Source organism: Neofelis nebulosa, chromosome 7 (genome assembly GCF_028018385.1).
Source record: "Neofelis nebulosa isolate mNeoNeb1 chromosome 7, mNeoNeb1.pri, whole genome shotgun sequence".
In the NCBI taxonomy this organism is placed as follows: domain Eukaryota; kingdom Metazoa; phylum Chordata; class Mammalia; order Carnivora; family Felidae; genus Neofelis; species Neofelis nebulosa.
The window spans coordinates 32,589,732-32,605,025 of record NC_080788.1 but is presented as its reverse complement, the minus strand read 5'-3'; the positions used below and the strand labels follow the sequence as shown (position 1 = coordinate 32,605,025).

Sequence of the window (15,294 nt, the reverse complement as noted above, 5' to 3'; positions counted from 1 at the left end):
CCTTGTGTCTGCCTGGCATTTTGTCTGAATCTAGGGTCCTCCCCCGCCGCCCTCATCCCGGTTGGGGACAGGATAGGGAGTCGGAGGGTCAGGACAACCAGCCTGCTTGTCCACGCGTGACGGGGCCTGTGAGGCCCGCACGGACTGTGTAGCAGGTAGCACAAGGGGTTGGGCCGGTGGGCTCAGCGCCGGGCCTCAAGCTGAGCTGAAGGGCAGATGATCCCTGTCCTCAAATGACCCACAGGACAAATGGGGGTGTGGGCCTGATGAGCATCCCAGAGGCTTCCCTTGGGTCCATGGTCCTGCACAGTGCTTCATGCCAGCAGTGGCCTAAGGAGGCATTGGGGGAGAGGGCAGGGAACGGAAGCACCCGGATTGTGGCCCCCCCCTTCCCGGTCCTATTCCTGGAAGGGATGTTAAGGAATGGAGAGGAAATGGGGACAGACAAGGCAAGATGGGGAGGAAAGAGAAAGGGGGAGATGGGACACAGGGTAGGGGCGAGAAGGGGGGAGAGGAAAAAACACCCAGAGAGTGAGAACAAGAGAGCATCTTTGAGGGGGGAGCCCAGGAGACTAACGGTGCTTTCCAGGAAGAGGAAATGGTATTCCTGGAGGAGAAGGCCCTGGGCGTCTTCCCCACACAGCAGGTGGATCGGCAGCTGACCCGGGGGGTGGCGAGGGCCTGGCAGCAGCCTGAGGGTCTCTTAGAGTGGGGAGCATGTAGATGGAATCAGAACCTGGAGACTAATCCCTACATCCGTGCCGAGTCAGCAGTGTGTCTCCCTCCCCGCGGCCTCCCAGGTTCTGCACTCAGGACTGTTGAGCCCAGCAAAGTGGAGGCAGGGAGGCCAAGGAGTCTGGCCAGCTTCCCTTCCCCTCCTCCTGGTCCACATGCAGCACCTCCCCGCCCCCCTCAGCAGCTTGCAGCTCCTGCTGAGCTGATGTCACCAGCAGCACATGTCAGGGATGTCTGCACATCTGGCGGGAAGCAGCAGGGTGGAGCCAAGTCCCCCGTGCCGTGCCACTTTGGGTAAATCACTGCCCATCTCTGGGCTTCAGTTTCCTCAGAAAACAAAGGACGAGTAGGAAGCTTAAGGGTCCAACGGACTCTGATTATCGGAGGCTTGATATCCTAACTCAGCTTGGATCCCTGATGTCTCTGGCTCCCATTCACAGCTGAGCAAGCTTGGCTTTTGGAAATGGGACCTGGGCCTAAGACCTGAGTCAGGGGCAGCTGGGGAACAGCTGTGCTCTGAATGAAACAGTCACTCTCCCGCCTTAAAGTCATCTGTGGCTCCCTGTACCCTCAGAGTGACGCCCAAATTCCCCGGCCAGCCATTCATTGTCCCTCTGCCTGACTCTCTGATGTCACCCTCCCTCCACGTGACCCTCTTGGACCTGCTAATTAATTGTTCCTATAATAGTCTGTGATGTGTTATCTTCTACATCTTTACATATGCTGTTCCCTTGGTCTGGACACCCTTCCCCTCTTCCTCACTTGGCTAAGTTGGCTCAAGGAAGCCTTCCTGGGTGCCCCACCCCCTGGCCCCCACAAGGATGGGGTCCCTTCCTCTGGCTCACACAGCCCTGGGTGTCCAGTGTCCCAGTCTGATCACACTCTATTGTGACTGTTTCCTTGTTAAGGGAAGAGACCCAGTCTGCCTTCTCATCCCTGTGACGCTGTCGGTCACCAACACTGGGTCAGAAAGACATTTTTCAATGGGCTACAGTGGGATCAGAGCCCGCCCTCTTACCCACCCTCCCCCCCCCCCCCGACCCTCTGGGGCAGCCTCAAAGGTGGGTTTGAGCTCCCTGGCCCCACCCCTAGCTTCAAGTGTATTTGAGGCCGTGGTGGCGTGTGGGAATGTGGGCGAGGAGAGAGGTTGTGCAGACATCTCTCAAGGCCCCGCTGACCCAGATCTGTGGAGTGGCCACCTTTCCCCCACCTTCACCAAGCCCACAGTGGACCCTACACCCTCAGTCATCCATCCCCCACCTCCACCAGTCCCCAGCAAGGGAAGGGACCCCCCCGCCTCCCCCCCCCCCCACCTCAGCTGCCCTTCCTGGCTGCACACAGGGTCTGCTCCTTTTAGGACAGCTCTACCCTGTGCCCCACCCCCCTTCTTCCACTTCTTTATTCATATTGCTTCCGTCTTCCTGAAATCTCTCTTCCCTAAGTCCTGCCCATTCCCAAGGACCCAGGAGAAGTCCTACCTCCAAAGCCAATGTCCACATAGTTCAGAGGTGGCATCATAGGATCCCCAGTCCCTCTACCACCCAAAAGGATATGGCTATGGGTTCTCCTCTGCCCCGCACGGAGTACCCAGCCCCACATGTGACCAGGATACCCCTACCCCACCCAAGCCCCATACATGATTTACTGGCAGTACGGGCAGTTTTCCCCCACGTACCCTCCTCCTACGGAGGACTGTTTCTCAGGGACAAGTTTATTACAGGGAGCACACTAACCCCTTTCATAATATCTAAAGGCATACCAATTGCAAAAATATCAGGCTCTCAAGTGTGGCCAGCTCGGTGTGGGGCCTGCTTTGAGCCATGACTTTGCTGCCCAGTAGGAGCCCACGGCTTCCTCCTGGGCTGCCTCGCAGGAAGGCACGAGGCCCCCCCCAAGAGGAGAGGGGGAAGCTGGAGGAGAGAGGAAGCCCTGTGTCTGGTTCCGTGGTGGTGAGATCCAAGGCTGAGGTGGGGCTGAGCTGGAACGTGAAGCTCTTCTGGGCCGAACCTCACCAAGGCCAGGCAGGAGAAGACCGCAGTGAGACTGAGGCTGGTGGCAGAGCCAGCATGGGGAGGGGCCTGGACGTGGCCTCCCCGGTTCCACTGGCTCCCAGACCAAGAGCCTACACCACCAATTACTTCCTCTGGAGCCCTTGCTGGCTTCCCAAGACAAAGGGTGCAGACCAGAGCCCTCTGGAAGCTCTTGGTATGAGCAGACCTCCATCCAACCACAGCGCCCCCTGGCTTCTGATGCTGGTCGCTGATCCGGGGAACTTGCTGGCAGAGAGGCTGCCCTGGGGTGGGGGGCGGGGGGGGGGGGGACGCTGGGGACACTGGGGAGGGAGTGGGCTGGGAGGAGGGGAGGACCCCAGCACAAACAAGGACAAGGTGGCTTCCCGCACCCTCGGGGCTGGGCTCCGTTGACCTAGGCCCCCGACAGGGCCGTCTTCCGGAAGGCCTGCAGGGCCGGGTTGTGCAGCAGCGTGTAGGCCAGACCCCAGCGGGCCCTGCCTTGGCGGGCCCTGGGCCCTGCTCCTCTGGCCACGGGGTCCTTGGTCTGCAGCAGCTGTATCCCTGAGAGGGAGAGACTTCCTGTGAGTCACTCAGCAAACACCCAGCCAACCCCTCTGGCACCAAACCTGAGCAGTCTGAAAGCCTCATGTGTTGTTGTTGGGGAGGCTGGTGACCCAGGGGCTCCAGGGTGGGTGGTTGGGAGAAGTGTGGGCCGCAGAGGGGTGTTTGTAAAGGCTCAGGGTGTTGTCCCGCAGGGGGCAGGCAGAAGAGAGAGGGGCCAGCTCTATGGAGGGGACTGGAGGAAGGGCTGGGACAGCCAGCTCGGTACCCACCTCCCTACTGGGAACTTCCCGGGCGGTAAGGAAGGGGAAGACCTCTCATTCTCTGCGTGTGAAGGGTGTGTGTGTGTGTGTGTGTGTGTGCACTCTTACGGAACGAGCAGAGGGAGACAGTGTGCGGTGGGATCAAGGCTAAAAAATTACCCCGAGAGGCACCAGGAAAATGCTCACTTCCCTTCTCCCGCAGGCAGCGGAGAGAGGAAGTGAGCATTTTCCTGCGGTTCACTCCATTGTACGTCGTACATACTTCCTATGTGTGGCAGGGGGCGGGGCATGCCTCGTCCCTCAGAGAAGGTGGGCTCAATTCCCGCCATCCCCAGGGGGAAGGCCCACCTTCTTCTTCCTCCCCGTGTCTGAGGCCATCCTGGGGGCCCCGCAGAGGCTGGGGCCGCCGTGTTCGCAGAAGCAGGTCACAGAACGCTGTCGTGGCTGGATGCAACTGGCTGGCCTCGATCTTCAAGAAGCTGCAGTATGTGTGGTAGCCTACGGTGGGTGGAGGACGGCAGCGCTGGGGGAGGAAGCCCCCCGCCCCCCGCCCCGCTCCGCCGCCACCCCTAACACACGTACCGGAAGTGTCCTGAGCAGCCTGCCGGCGCGCCCCCCACGACCCCCTGAGTGCACGGCGCCTGCGCTGCCCGTGGGTCCCCCGCCCACACCTGCCACAGTCCCTCGTGGACTAGCTCGGGGCAGAGCCTCCCTCACTGCTTGCACAGCCTAAGCAACCCCTGCTCCTGGCCCCTGCCCAGCGGCCCTACCGGGGTCGAGATTGGCGGCTCGAGGTGGCAGCAGGCTGAAGTCCATCTGGCCAAGGTGAACAGCATTGTAGAGGGCAGAGAGGAGCACTCGCCAGGCAGCCACCACGGCGCCCACCAGCACGTTGATGGGGAAGAAAAAGAACGTGACTGCGGAGAGCGCTCGCCTGGGGTGGGGGGAGAGAAAAGGCTGAGGCTGGCCCTCCCCCACCGAGCCCCTTCCTTGGGGTCAGGGTCAGACCTAGGTACTAAGCACAGCCGCTGTTGTTCACTGCCTATCATTTATCGAGTATACCTTCTAAGCACCCTGCCCTGTGCTGGGCCTGCTCTCTTGCCCCCCACCACGCTGGGAGACAGGTGGTGGTACTGAGGCCCAGAGAGACTGGATGGCTTAGCTAAGGCTGTCAGTGGCAGAGCTGGGGCTTATGTCCTGGAACTTTCTGTGACCCCAGTGTCCCATCTCCCTCCTCTGGGTCCCTTGTCCGCTGACTCCAAGTCTCTCCTAGGGCTGAGGTCCTCCCACAGCCTTTCCATCTAACATGGAAATAATGTTTCTGTTAACCTCCTTCCTGCAAAGGGGGAGACACATGGTTTTGGGGAACACAGAGGGTCCAGGGGAGAGCGGTGCTGATCCCCAAAGCAGGAAAGGCTCATGGAGTATTTCTGGCACTGTGACAGGTGAGCAGAGAGGTATTCTGGAGTCGGCTGGGCCACCGTTCCCTTTCTCTTTGGGAAAGTCAAGCTCTCCTACCCTCCACTGGGCTTCCCGAGAGGAAAGGGAGAGATGGCAGTGGAGGAAGAAGGACACAATAGGAAAGACCCCGAAGAAGAAGAGGCTGAGGTCCTGAGGAGACCACAAGCCCAGGAGCTGCCTCACCGGTTGGTTAGCTCTGGGTGTCCATGGCGAGTCTCTAGGAAGATCCAGTGGGCTGCCATGTTCTGCAGGACCACGGCCAGGACCAAGGTCAGCCAGAAGGGCCTGCAGGTGGGGTGGGGAGGATGTCACTGTTAGTGGCCCTCTGGGCGGTGGGCCTAGAGCCCTCAGCTCCTTGCCTCTCTCACCATGAGGACTCCAAGGATCGGAGGAGCAGGAGGTTCCTGCCGTGGAGCACGGGCATGAACACCAGGAAGGCAAGGACCATGATCCCCAAGAAGAAGATGATCTGTTGCACCAGGAGCCCTGCAGGACAGGGAGGTGCAGGGGGACAGACATCAGGCTCTGTGGGACCCCAGCCCACCCTGGCACTCCCAGGAACCCAAGGGCTTAGGAATGGGGCAAACCTGGTTTCAGATCCCTGCTCTGCCGCTGCCTTAGCTGTGCCTACTAGAGCACGTTACTTTACCTCTCTGAACTTCGGGTTCTTCCTCGGTCAAATGAGGTCATGGCCCCTACCTCAGCACGCTTGCTGGGAGGATCCAATGATATAATGTCTGTGGCAACTCTTTGAAAACCACAAAGTGCTTTGCAAACGTTATTTCCCCCCAGTTGTCCCCAAGCCCTTGGGGACAAGATTGCATTTTAAATTAGTGTTGCATTCCTATTGGCCAGAGTCCTGGCACACGGTTGATGCCAGAAACTCGTCTATGGAAACAACTGGCTACTTGTTTACACGAGGTCATGTGTCTAAAAGAGCTTGGGAGGTATAAAGTCTACCAAGAGGAGGAATTACAACTTTTTGCACTAGTAATTTCTTTTCTCCTTTGTCATTCTTCTCCTCCTCCCCCGGGGAGGTGAGGACCGAAGGAACCAGCAGGCAGGGAAATCAGGCCCTGGCTTTTGCCAGTCTGGCCCCAGCCCCCTCCCATTTCAGAGGGCTTTATTCACCACACTGCCCGTGGGGAGAATCAGAAACATGCTAGAAATTAACCTCACCTAACCCTCTCAGGGCAGGACCCCCTTGGCAGCCCCAACGATGACCACAGAACCCTGCTTGCATACCCCCAGTGATAGGGATCTCATCTCCACAAGGCAGCCCACTGTGGCATAACCCACCCTTATGTAAGCAGGAATGTGCCTCCGTGAACTTCCCACCTTCCAGCCCTGGGTTCACCCTCTGTGTAAACACCCGGTGGCAGTCAGGGGCCATCCTCATGAGAGGGGTATCCTTTCCCCCAAGGGCTTCTGCACCTGCCCCTCTCCCTCAACCTGAGTGAGCCTCCTGAAGGCAGAGAAGGCAAGGTGGGTCCCTCTTGTTGATCTCGCCCCAGTTTGCCCCAGCACGGGTAGACACCCAGGGGCAGCCAAGACCTGCTGAGAGCTCTCCCCTCCCCAGCTGGGGCGGGGGAGGGGGCAAGGGGGTGCTCACCAAGGCAGGTAAAAGCAGTCTGGTAGGCACTGAAGCTCATCCAACAGAATATGGCTTGGCGGGAGGGGTGGGGACTCCGGGGCAGGGGGCCCAGGTCCAGGGCAGCCCCTCGGTACAGAGCTTGCAGGTTGACCCTGGTTGGGGGAAGGGGGTGAGGAAAGCAGAGATCTCAGGGAACACACACACTCCCTAAAGTCCTCCTCTGGGCCAGTCTCTGGCAGAATTCCCTGTCTCCTTACGACCTATGGCCACAGGCAGGAAAGCCAAGGGCTGTGGGAGCCAGACAGGGCTTCCTGGAGGAGGTGGTATCTGAGTAGAGTCTTAAAGGATGAATGAGTGTAAGTTTTAGTGCAAGGCAGAGATCGAGGGAGATGAGTTCAGGCGGAAGGCTCAACCTGAGCCAAGTCAGAAAGGCGAGGAAACGATTGTAGGAACGGAGAGTGACTTGCAGGCAGAGGCTTGAGGGCCTTGAACGCCGGCCAAAGTAGGGCCAACCCTGTGGGAAAAGATCCCTGGGTAAAAACCCTGAGGCCTGGCAAATGCACACTCTGCCGTTGCTCCCCTTCCCACCCACGCTGCTCCCAACTAGAACCTTCTTCCCCACTCTGCTCACAGCTCACAGTGTGCGGGCAAGCGAGGCAGTCTGGGATTCAGTGGCCCATCACAATCTCTTCAGCGCCCCAGCACCAGCCGGGCCACCTCCACAGCCACGCTGGCATGTGGCAGGTTCACTCCAGCCCCTGTTTCTGACACTGTTCCCCCTGCCTCTGGCCACCCTTCCTCCCCCATCTCTTGCCTCTTCCAACCCCCGGCTTTCCCAGGCTGCCTTCCAGCCCACCCAGGTGATCCCTTCTCAGAGGGCAAAGTCCACACCCCAGCTTGGGGTCTTCCAGCCCTGTATCACTCCCACCAGACAGGAAGCCCGGGAGGGTGGGCACGGCGAGGCCCCGCCTTCTCCACCCACCACAGGGCAGCTAGGCAGGCGGACACAGTGACCACCTGGGCCTGCAGTGGCTCTCCCCTCTTCCCAGACCCAGGGCTTTCCCCACAGGCCTCCTGGCTCAGGGCTCCTGCACCTCTTCCCCACAGCTGCACTGGGGAGTCAGAGCCTGCCACTGACCTGTGTGTCACCAGTGAGCGGATCAGCATGAGGAAGGTGAGTGAGCACGACAGGACCAAGGCCGAGATGTAGCAAACTGAAGGGGGAGAGAGAGAGCAAAGTGGACGGCCTCCCCGGGGCCCCCAAACTGCCGCCGGGGCGGTACCCGGGTAGGAGTCACCCCTGCCCCCCACCCACGCTCCGCCTTGAGTGGAGACCCCTTGCCACCACCCCCCCACCACCCCACCCCCTGTTCTCAGATGCAGTGCAAGTCAACATTCTCAGCGGTCTCCTGCCCAGCGACTTGGCGGCCAGGACAGGGAGAGGCCAGCTCTGAGGCTGCAGACCTGGTCTTCACATCTGTCTTGCTGCTTCCATTGCGGCGTGTTGCATTCAGGCCTAGCAGGGATTGGGGGCTGCAAGCCTCCTGCCCTCCATCAACACCCAGCCTCAGTCTGCACCCTCACAACAACCCCACGGAAGGGGTACTGGGCTGACCAGGGGTCTGAGGCTCAGCGAGAGGGCCTGACCCACCAGTTGCACCGCTGGGAAGTGATGGCTTGAGACCTGCAATTGTTTCCAAGCAGACCCAGAATCAGCCCGGCGTGCCTGCCCCCTGATCGCATCAGTCACCCTAGGGAAGCGTTCCTGGTGTCTGTGTTCCATCCAGAGACTGGGGAGCAGGAGCAAACACACAAGGAGAGGCAGGCACTTGTTCCCTGTAGCCTCAGGTGTCGGAGAGGTGGGTCTCTGCACTGACAGCACAGCACGACCACCCGGAGCTGTTAAAACCCCTCGTGGCCCCGGCTGCACCCCAAGCCAATTAAATCAGAATTTCTGGGTGTGGGACCCAGTCCTTGGCTTCTGAATGCAGCCCGGTTGAGAGCCACAGCACTGGGGGCTGCGCAAAGATAGAGCCTTAATGATCCATTTCAATCAGCCGTTGACTGAAATCAACCAGGCCACCGACAGATATTGAGGGCCTGCTAACTTCTTGAAGTTAGGCTGGTGTCGGAATCACCAGGAGGGCTTGTTCAGTCATAGAGGCTGAGCCCCACCCTCAGAGTTTCAGGAGTCTGGCAAGCGGCTTGAGCCTTGGGATTTTAAAAAAAGTTACCAGGTGATTGTCAGGCACAGCCAGGCTTGAGAACAACTGCTACCTAAGAAAGCACTAGGCACATGCAGCTCTGTCCTGCTCCTCTTGTCCTTCAGGAGCCAGCTCAGCACCAACAAGAGGGCGCTCTGGACCACCTTCTGCCAGGTGAGGGGCTTGTCTGTGAGCCTGTGCAGGTGAGTGAATGGGTTAACGTGGGGGGTTGGGGGGAGGCAGCCCCCTTGACCCCAGGCCTGGACATCTACCTCCACTCCTTTCTCCCTCAGTTGGTTCCAAACCTGGGTCTCTCCAAATCCTGGTACCCACAAAATCCTCCTGCTCTCTGCTTCCTCCCCCCAGATAGATCGGTCTTCCCCCCACTGGGTTGAGGGCCTCAGCGACAAGGCTGCCTCTGTAGCTTTAACACCTGTTTTGCAGTAGGGAAAGTCAAGTCCAGAGAAGTGAAGTGGCTTGCCCAGGGTCACACAGCTTTTAAGTGATGGAGCAGGAGTTCCATCTGAGCTGTCTGATCTAGTCCACATGACTCAGAGGCAGGGCCCTCTGTGAGCGATGCTAGGCTTATGGTCCAGGTGCCCAGTGGGCAGCCGGAAAATAGGGTCTTGGGGTTCAGCAGACATTAGCTCCTCAAGCTAAGCACAGACCAAAGGGCCCCTGAGCCCGGATATAATCTCAGTCCCATCCCTGGCTTACTGAGTGGCTTTGGACATAGCTCTGGACCCTCCTGGACCTCAGTTTTCCTCATCTGCGGACTAGGAGAGCAAACACTGCTCTGTTTGGCCCCTGAATCCAACAAGATCCAAAGTGGAAGCATTTAGGCTTGGAAGCTGCAGCAGGTGATTGTAAATGCCAGTGTGGTGAGTAGAAAAAGTCCACCATCCTGGACATGTCGCCTCCTGCCTCTGAGCCTCCATTTCCTGTTCCTTCAGATTGATGAGGCTGAGCTAACAGGGCTGCTGTGACCTTGGATGTGGGCCGATGTGGGCCACGTCTGCTCCTGCCTGTGGCCCAGGTGGCAGCCAACTTAGAAAATCTCCCTGGAGGCGTCATTTTCAGCCCACCTAGAACTTGTCACCTGTCCAACTTGTAGGGCCACATGTCCAGGGTAGCCTCTCGAATGGGAGCAGAGACGCTCAGGAAGGCGGTGGGAGTGGTGGTCAGGGAAGGAAGTGGTGACTGCACACATTTCTGCCCACCCCCACTTCCTGCCCCTTTCCGTGCTCGGCATGCCTGGTCTGCGGGGAGAGGATGATGTTAACAGTCAGGAACAACTGCTGAGCAGTCACACCTCCACCTGCAAGGCTGGCAGCCTAAGTTCCGACCATCCCATGTTCCTCCTCGGAAGCCAGGGTGCTCGTACCAGCCCAGGACCCCCAAGTCAGCAGAGGGTGCAGGCCCAGGACTCCTGACCACCAGGCCTTGGCTCAAGGTGGTGGAGACTGTATTACTCTCTTAGCTCCACTCTGCCTGGCTGTGCGACCCCAAGTGAATCCTTTCCCATGTGTCAAGGGGGACACTTCTCAGTCTCCTCCACAGGGCTATTGGGAGGGCCTGAGAGGTAGTATAGGTGGATGACAGGACTGAGGGCTAAAGGAGGCATCAGACCCCAGAAGGGGAGGCTGGTATGGTTCCCCGGCCCACAGGCTCATTGTCAAGGGAGGGAAGGAGAAAGGAGATGGCCCAGGAGGATAGGGATTGAGGAAGAGAAAGCATCATCCTGCCCAACCCCACCGGCCCAGTGTCCCACGTCACTGCCTCCTTTCCTCTTTCCCTACCCTCAGCAAGGCTCAACGGGCTGTCCCTTCAGCCCACACATCCAAGGCCTTGCCCATCTCCATGCCCAGAGAGCCGAACCCTGGAGCCAGGGTGGGCGACACCACACAAGCTGACAAGGGGCTTGAGATGACTCCTTCAGGTCTCAGAGACTTGGAACTGGACGCTGCAACCAGCCCAGTTTGGAGGGGAGGCAGTTGAGACCCACACAGAGGAAGAGACATACCCACGAGCACCCCGCATGTCCCTGGCAAGCTGGGACTGAGCTTGGGTGTCCGGCTCAGGTCCCCGCAACGGGCCCTCAGGGACTCCGGGGAAGCCTCACCTTCCAGAGCCCACAGCTGATGCTTCACCAGCCCCACTACTTCCTGCCTGTCCTCTGAGAGCACGATCCCAAAGCCGGCCAGTAGGTAGGAGGCGTCCGTGGTGATCCCCGCCCTCACCTTCTGGATGGTGGGTACCACGCCCACCAGCAGCAGCAGGGCCACCTGGAAGAGCCCCAGAATGAAGGTGCCAGGACCTGGCCGTGCTCACACCAGGCGGCCATCCCAGGAGAAGCGTTTTCTGAGCCAGCAGGGAGACTTCAGGGGAGAAACTGCGATGGCACACGGCTGCATCCACAGGGCCAGCACCCACCAGAATTCTTGTCTGCCCCGAGAGCGGCGTCCTCCTGCCCCTACCCCGCACGCCGCGAGCAGATCTGACTTTGGCCTAACAGGCGGCAGCCGTGCTTCCAAGCGGCACAGCTGTGCACATCTGTCTCTCGGACAACTATCTAAACCTCAGAACATGGAATTTCCAATTTCCCATGTTGGCGAAAGCCACGTCTCATACGGATGAGCCCAGGCTCACTGGGGTCCACGTTTTGGCTACCGTGAGGTATTAGCAATAGGAACTTGGCCAAGTCAAAACCACCTCTCTGAGCCTCAATTTCCCCCATCTGTCAAATGGAGAAAAAAATCCTGCTTATCTCCCAGGATTTGGGCTTTTTGGTTTTCTGGGGGTGTGTTGGTGGGGGGGGGGGAGGGGAGTATTTCTTAAACACATATTCCTTCCTAACTGCCCAAATCTGCCTAAAACTTCCCAAATGCTCAAAGAGGAAAGTAATTCTATTTCCTCTATTTTACAGCTGAGCTAATGGGTTCAGAGATGTTGAATAACTTGCCCAAGGTCACACAGGAGGCAAATGATGGAGTCAGGGTTTAAATCCATGTTTGTACGACTCCAGAACTCATGCTCTGACTCTATCTGAGCCCAGTAGGAGTTGACACCCCCTCTCTTCTGGGTCAGCCAGCATTCCCAAGATGTCCAGAAACAGCTAGACAGGATTGTAGTTTGGGCCTTGGGGGAGCTGAGCTGGGCCTGTGCCATCCCAGGCTTGGGGGTTGGGAGCAGGGGTCCAGAGGCAAATGGCACTGCAGGGGCAGGACATACCTGGTAGATGGCTGTCCCCGTCAAGGTGGCCGAAAGCACCAGCTTCAGAGGGAGTCGGAATCCTGCAGTCGCCAAAAGGAGGGATGTGGGAAGCCCAGCACCACTCAGGCCTGGGAGCCCCCACCCCTCCCAAAGAGCCCAGAAAAAGGGCCAGGACTTACGGGACCCTAGACCACCAAAGCCAGGCCAGGGGCTTTCCCCTTGTCCCCAGCTGGGGCTGTTCCTCCTGACAGGGGTTCTGGGGGACAGGAGCTGGCCTCCCACTGCAGCTGTTTCGTGCAAGGAATGGGTGAGGTCACCTGCCACTCTTGACCTCAGCTCCCCACTCCATACCTCGCTGTGGAGTGTAGATGTAGTTTCCGTAGCAGATCCAGACCCGGGACAGGAAGCCGTGCTTGGAGGTGTGGGAGCTGCGGAAAGACCAAGGCAGGCAGGTGCCCTCAGGTGAAACCCCTGCCCTGAGCCCCAGCCCCAGAGTTTGGTTTATTCCTCACTCTGCCCCACCATGCTGCCCAGGGACGGCCCCCCCAAACTAGCCTGCCTACCAGCTCTGCCCACTGGCCCACAGGGAATGCCTAGGACCTCACCTACTTTCCAGCTTCTTTCGGCAAAGGAGGGTCCTCAGATATTCCTCAGAGTAACTGCTCTGCAGCCCCTGTGGAGACAGACAAATGGACGAGCATATGAGACCTGGAGATGGCCTGGAGCCATCCCTGGGTCCCTGGCTCAGGGAACCACAGTGGGCTCCACGAAAGCTTCTTGCCTATAGTAGGGTGCAGAGGACTGACCTGGGGGGCGAGGTCCGTGCCCCCTTAAGTTGCCCTTTCTCCTCCACAAATACGAGACTATCAGTCTCCTAAAAATACTCAGTGTGAGCAGTTCTTCTTGAGGTCTGTCTCCAGCTCTCTCCTGCTTTAGCCACTGCTCACTGCTTCCCTCCTGGCCCACAGGCCTCTGCTAGCTGAGACTGGGGCAGAAGGGAACCTATGTCCCACGGGCACATCCCTGACCAGGACACAGGAGGGGGCCATTCCAGGTCACATCCCCCAGGCCTCTCCTCCGACTCCAGGGAGATCACAAGGGTCACGGGATTTGTCTAAGCCCCATCCCAGGCCTTAAGCGGCCTGCCAAGTGGCAGAGGCCCATGGTAAGATGGGGTTAGCCCCTGCCCCTGATCATGAGACTGCAAGCCTGTCACAGGTTGCCATGGCAACCCTGAAACCCAGGGGAAGCGTGGGTCAGCTGGAAACTTGACTGGGTCCTTTGAGGCTTAAACCTCCCTGACCCAGGGCCAAAGAGAATTTTACTTCTCCCAGGACTTCTCAAGAGGAAAGGCATGCATGGAGGGAGAGGTGAGGCAGAGAAGATCCCTGGAGGGGGAAGGAAAGGGACTAGGCAGGGTAGAGACGTGCCCAGTGTTACCACGTAAGAGCCAAACCCAGAGTCGGGCGGGCCCACGGAGGACCCAGGGCGGCCACTAGAGAACCTGAGCCCACCCAGCCTCTCCCGCCTCACTCCCCTTCTGTCTTTGGGGACCTTGGCTCCCTGTCTAGCTTCAGTCCCAGCCCCTCTCCAGAGCTCCAGGCCCGTGGGCCAGCTGCCTGCCACACCCCCATGACCGCGCCCCATCCCCTGCACACGCGCGCACACCCACGGTCCGTATAGCAGCCACCTCCCTACTGTCTGTCCCACGTGCCACCTCAAGCCTGGCCTTCACCTTCCCCAACTGAAGGGTTAACCAAGCCCTTTCGGCATCTGAGTCCCCAACCTTTCCTGAGTCTGTCCCCCTCCCCCTGAGGGCCTCTGTGGGATGGTTTTCTTCCTCTCCTCCCCCACCAGGAAGAGTCCTTGACCCCCGAGTTCCATGCTAGCCCATGGCTGGGGGATGGGCCCCGTGCTTCTCACATTGCCCTGTGAATCTTTGTTGCTGCCTGAATCCCCCCAGGGCACTGGGAGCTCCTGGAGGTCAGACACAAGTCAGTGGCTCTGAGTCCAGGGTAACTCGCCTGGGGCCTGACACTTGGTAGGTGCTTAGAAAGCTTCCTAATAAGATTGCCTTGTTTTGTAAGAATTCTCTCTCATTATGATGTACCCACCCATCGATCTAAAAACTTCACAAATATGTGTTGAGTATCTATCGTGTGCTGAGAACCGGCCAGTGCTACAAATTGTGTGTGAACGAAACAGACACAAGCCATCTCTGCCCCTTTACTCCTCTTTTCCTACACCTGCACACCTTCTCCTTATTCTCTCCCTACTCCAAATCCTTCCTGTCCTTCAGGGCCTCTACTGAAGCCTACCTCCTCCAGGAGGCTCCTCACACCCCCCCCCAACCCCACCCCGGCCTCAGTTCTTCCAGCTCACCCCTTCATCTGCCTTTATCCAACCATATCCAACCTAGAACTGATTCATGAAGCGACTCTGCCCTGGGTGTTTCCTGAATCATGTCGGCATCTGCAGGGCTCCTAGTGGGCACACGGCTCCTGGCCTCTCTCATTTCTCCACCTGGAGCCTCTGTGTCTCAGAAGCAGAGCTCTGACTTCTGCCTTCTGGTCCACTTCCCTTTGTTGGGTCCCCATTGTGCGTCCGGCGGGGTGCCCCAGGTATCCTGGGTGCCAGCTGAGGGCCTGGCCTAACCTTTGCCCTGGGAGGGGGGGACTACCCAGTCACTTGGTGACTCAACAAATATTTTCTGAGCACCTGCTATATGCTATGCCCTACACGAAGCGCGATTGCCCACAGGGCACCAACAGACATGCAGGAGCTCAGGGTGTCAGGTGTGACCAGAAGCCCAGCCCAGCCCTGCCCCTTTACCTCAGAGCCCGCTCCTGTCCTGTGGCTGAAGCTTCTCACCAGCTGCACCGGGTACCAAATGCTCAGGAATCCGAGGCCCAGAAGCAGAGGCAGGGAAGCCAGCAGGGAGTAGTACTTGTAGATCTAGGCAGAGAGACAGACAGATTTCCAGACACACTGACCTCCTGCCTTCCTCCCCCAACAGAAGGCCAGGATCAATTTCCCTTCCCATTTCACTCCCACCTGCCATGAGGGTGGCCTGAGGCCTCTGGCCCACCCCCTACCTGGGCCACTCAGCACCAACACTCTCGCTTCCCCTTGTGAGGCCCTGTGGAGATGCTCACCCTCCCCCGGGTTCCCGGACTCCCACAGCCCTGGGAGGAGCCAAGAGAAGAAGCTATGTAATCCCCTCCTCCTTGCAATGGGGTCTGAAACCGGGG

At 58.8% G+C, this 15,294-nt stretch overlaps 1 protein-coding gene across 1 annotated transcript in view; it reads right to left on the bottom strand.

The window, feature by feature from the left end:
• Positions 1-2,386: 2,386 nt before the first annotated feature.
• The window catches only part of STRA6 (signaling receptor and transporter of retinol STRA6), a 30,535-nt gene continuing 17,627 nt past the window's right edge, over positions 2,387-15,294 (bottom strand). Inside the window, exons 10-21 of the mRNA XM_058737077.1 lie at positions 14,876-14,998; positions 12,649-12,716; positions 12,395-12,471; positions 12,062-12,123; positions 10,953-11,115; positions 7,765-7,840; positions 6,645-6,778; positions 5,401-5,518; positions 5,216-5,317; positions 4,342-4,505; positions 3,920-4,069; positions 2,387-3,308 (exon numbers count right to left, since the gene is read on the bottom strand). Coding sequence (XP_058593060.1) covers positions 3,160-3,308; positions 3,920-4,069; positions 4,342-4,505; positions 5,216-5,317; positions 5,401-5,518; positions 6,645-6,778; positions 7,765-7,840; positions 10,953-11,115; positions 12,062-12,123; positions 12,395-12,471; positions 12,649-12,716; positions 14,876-14,998 — 1,386 coding nt within the window. The 3' untranslated portion in view covers positions 2,387-3,159. The remainder of the gene's footprint in view (positions 3,309-3,919; positions 4,070-4,341; positions 4,506-5,215; positions 5,318-5,400; positions 5,519-6,644; positions 6,779-7,764; positions 7,841-10,952; positions 11,116-12,061; positions 12,124-12,394; positions 12,472-12,648; positions 12,717-14,875; positions 14,999-15,294) is intronic.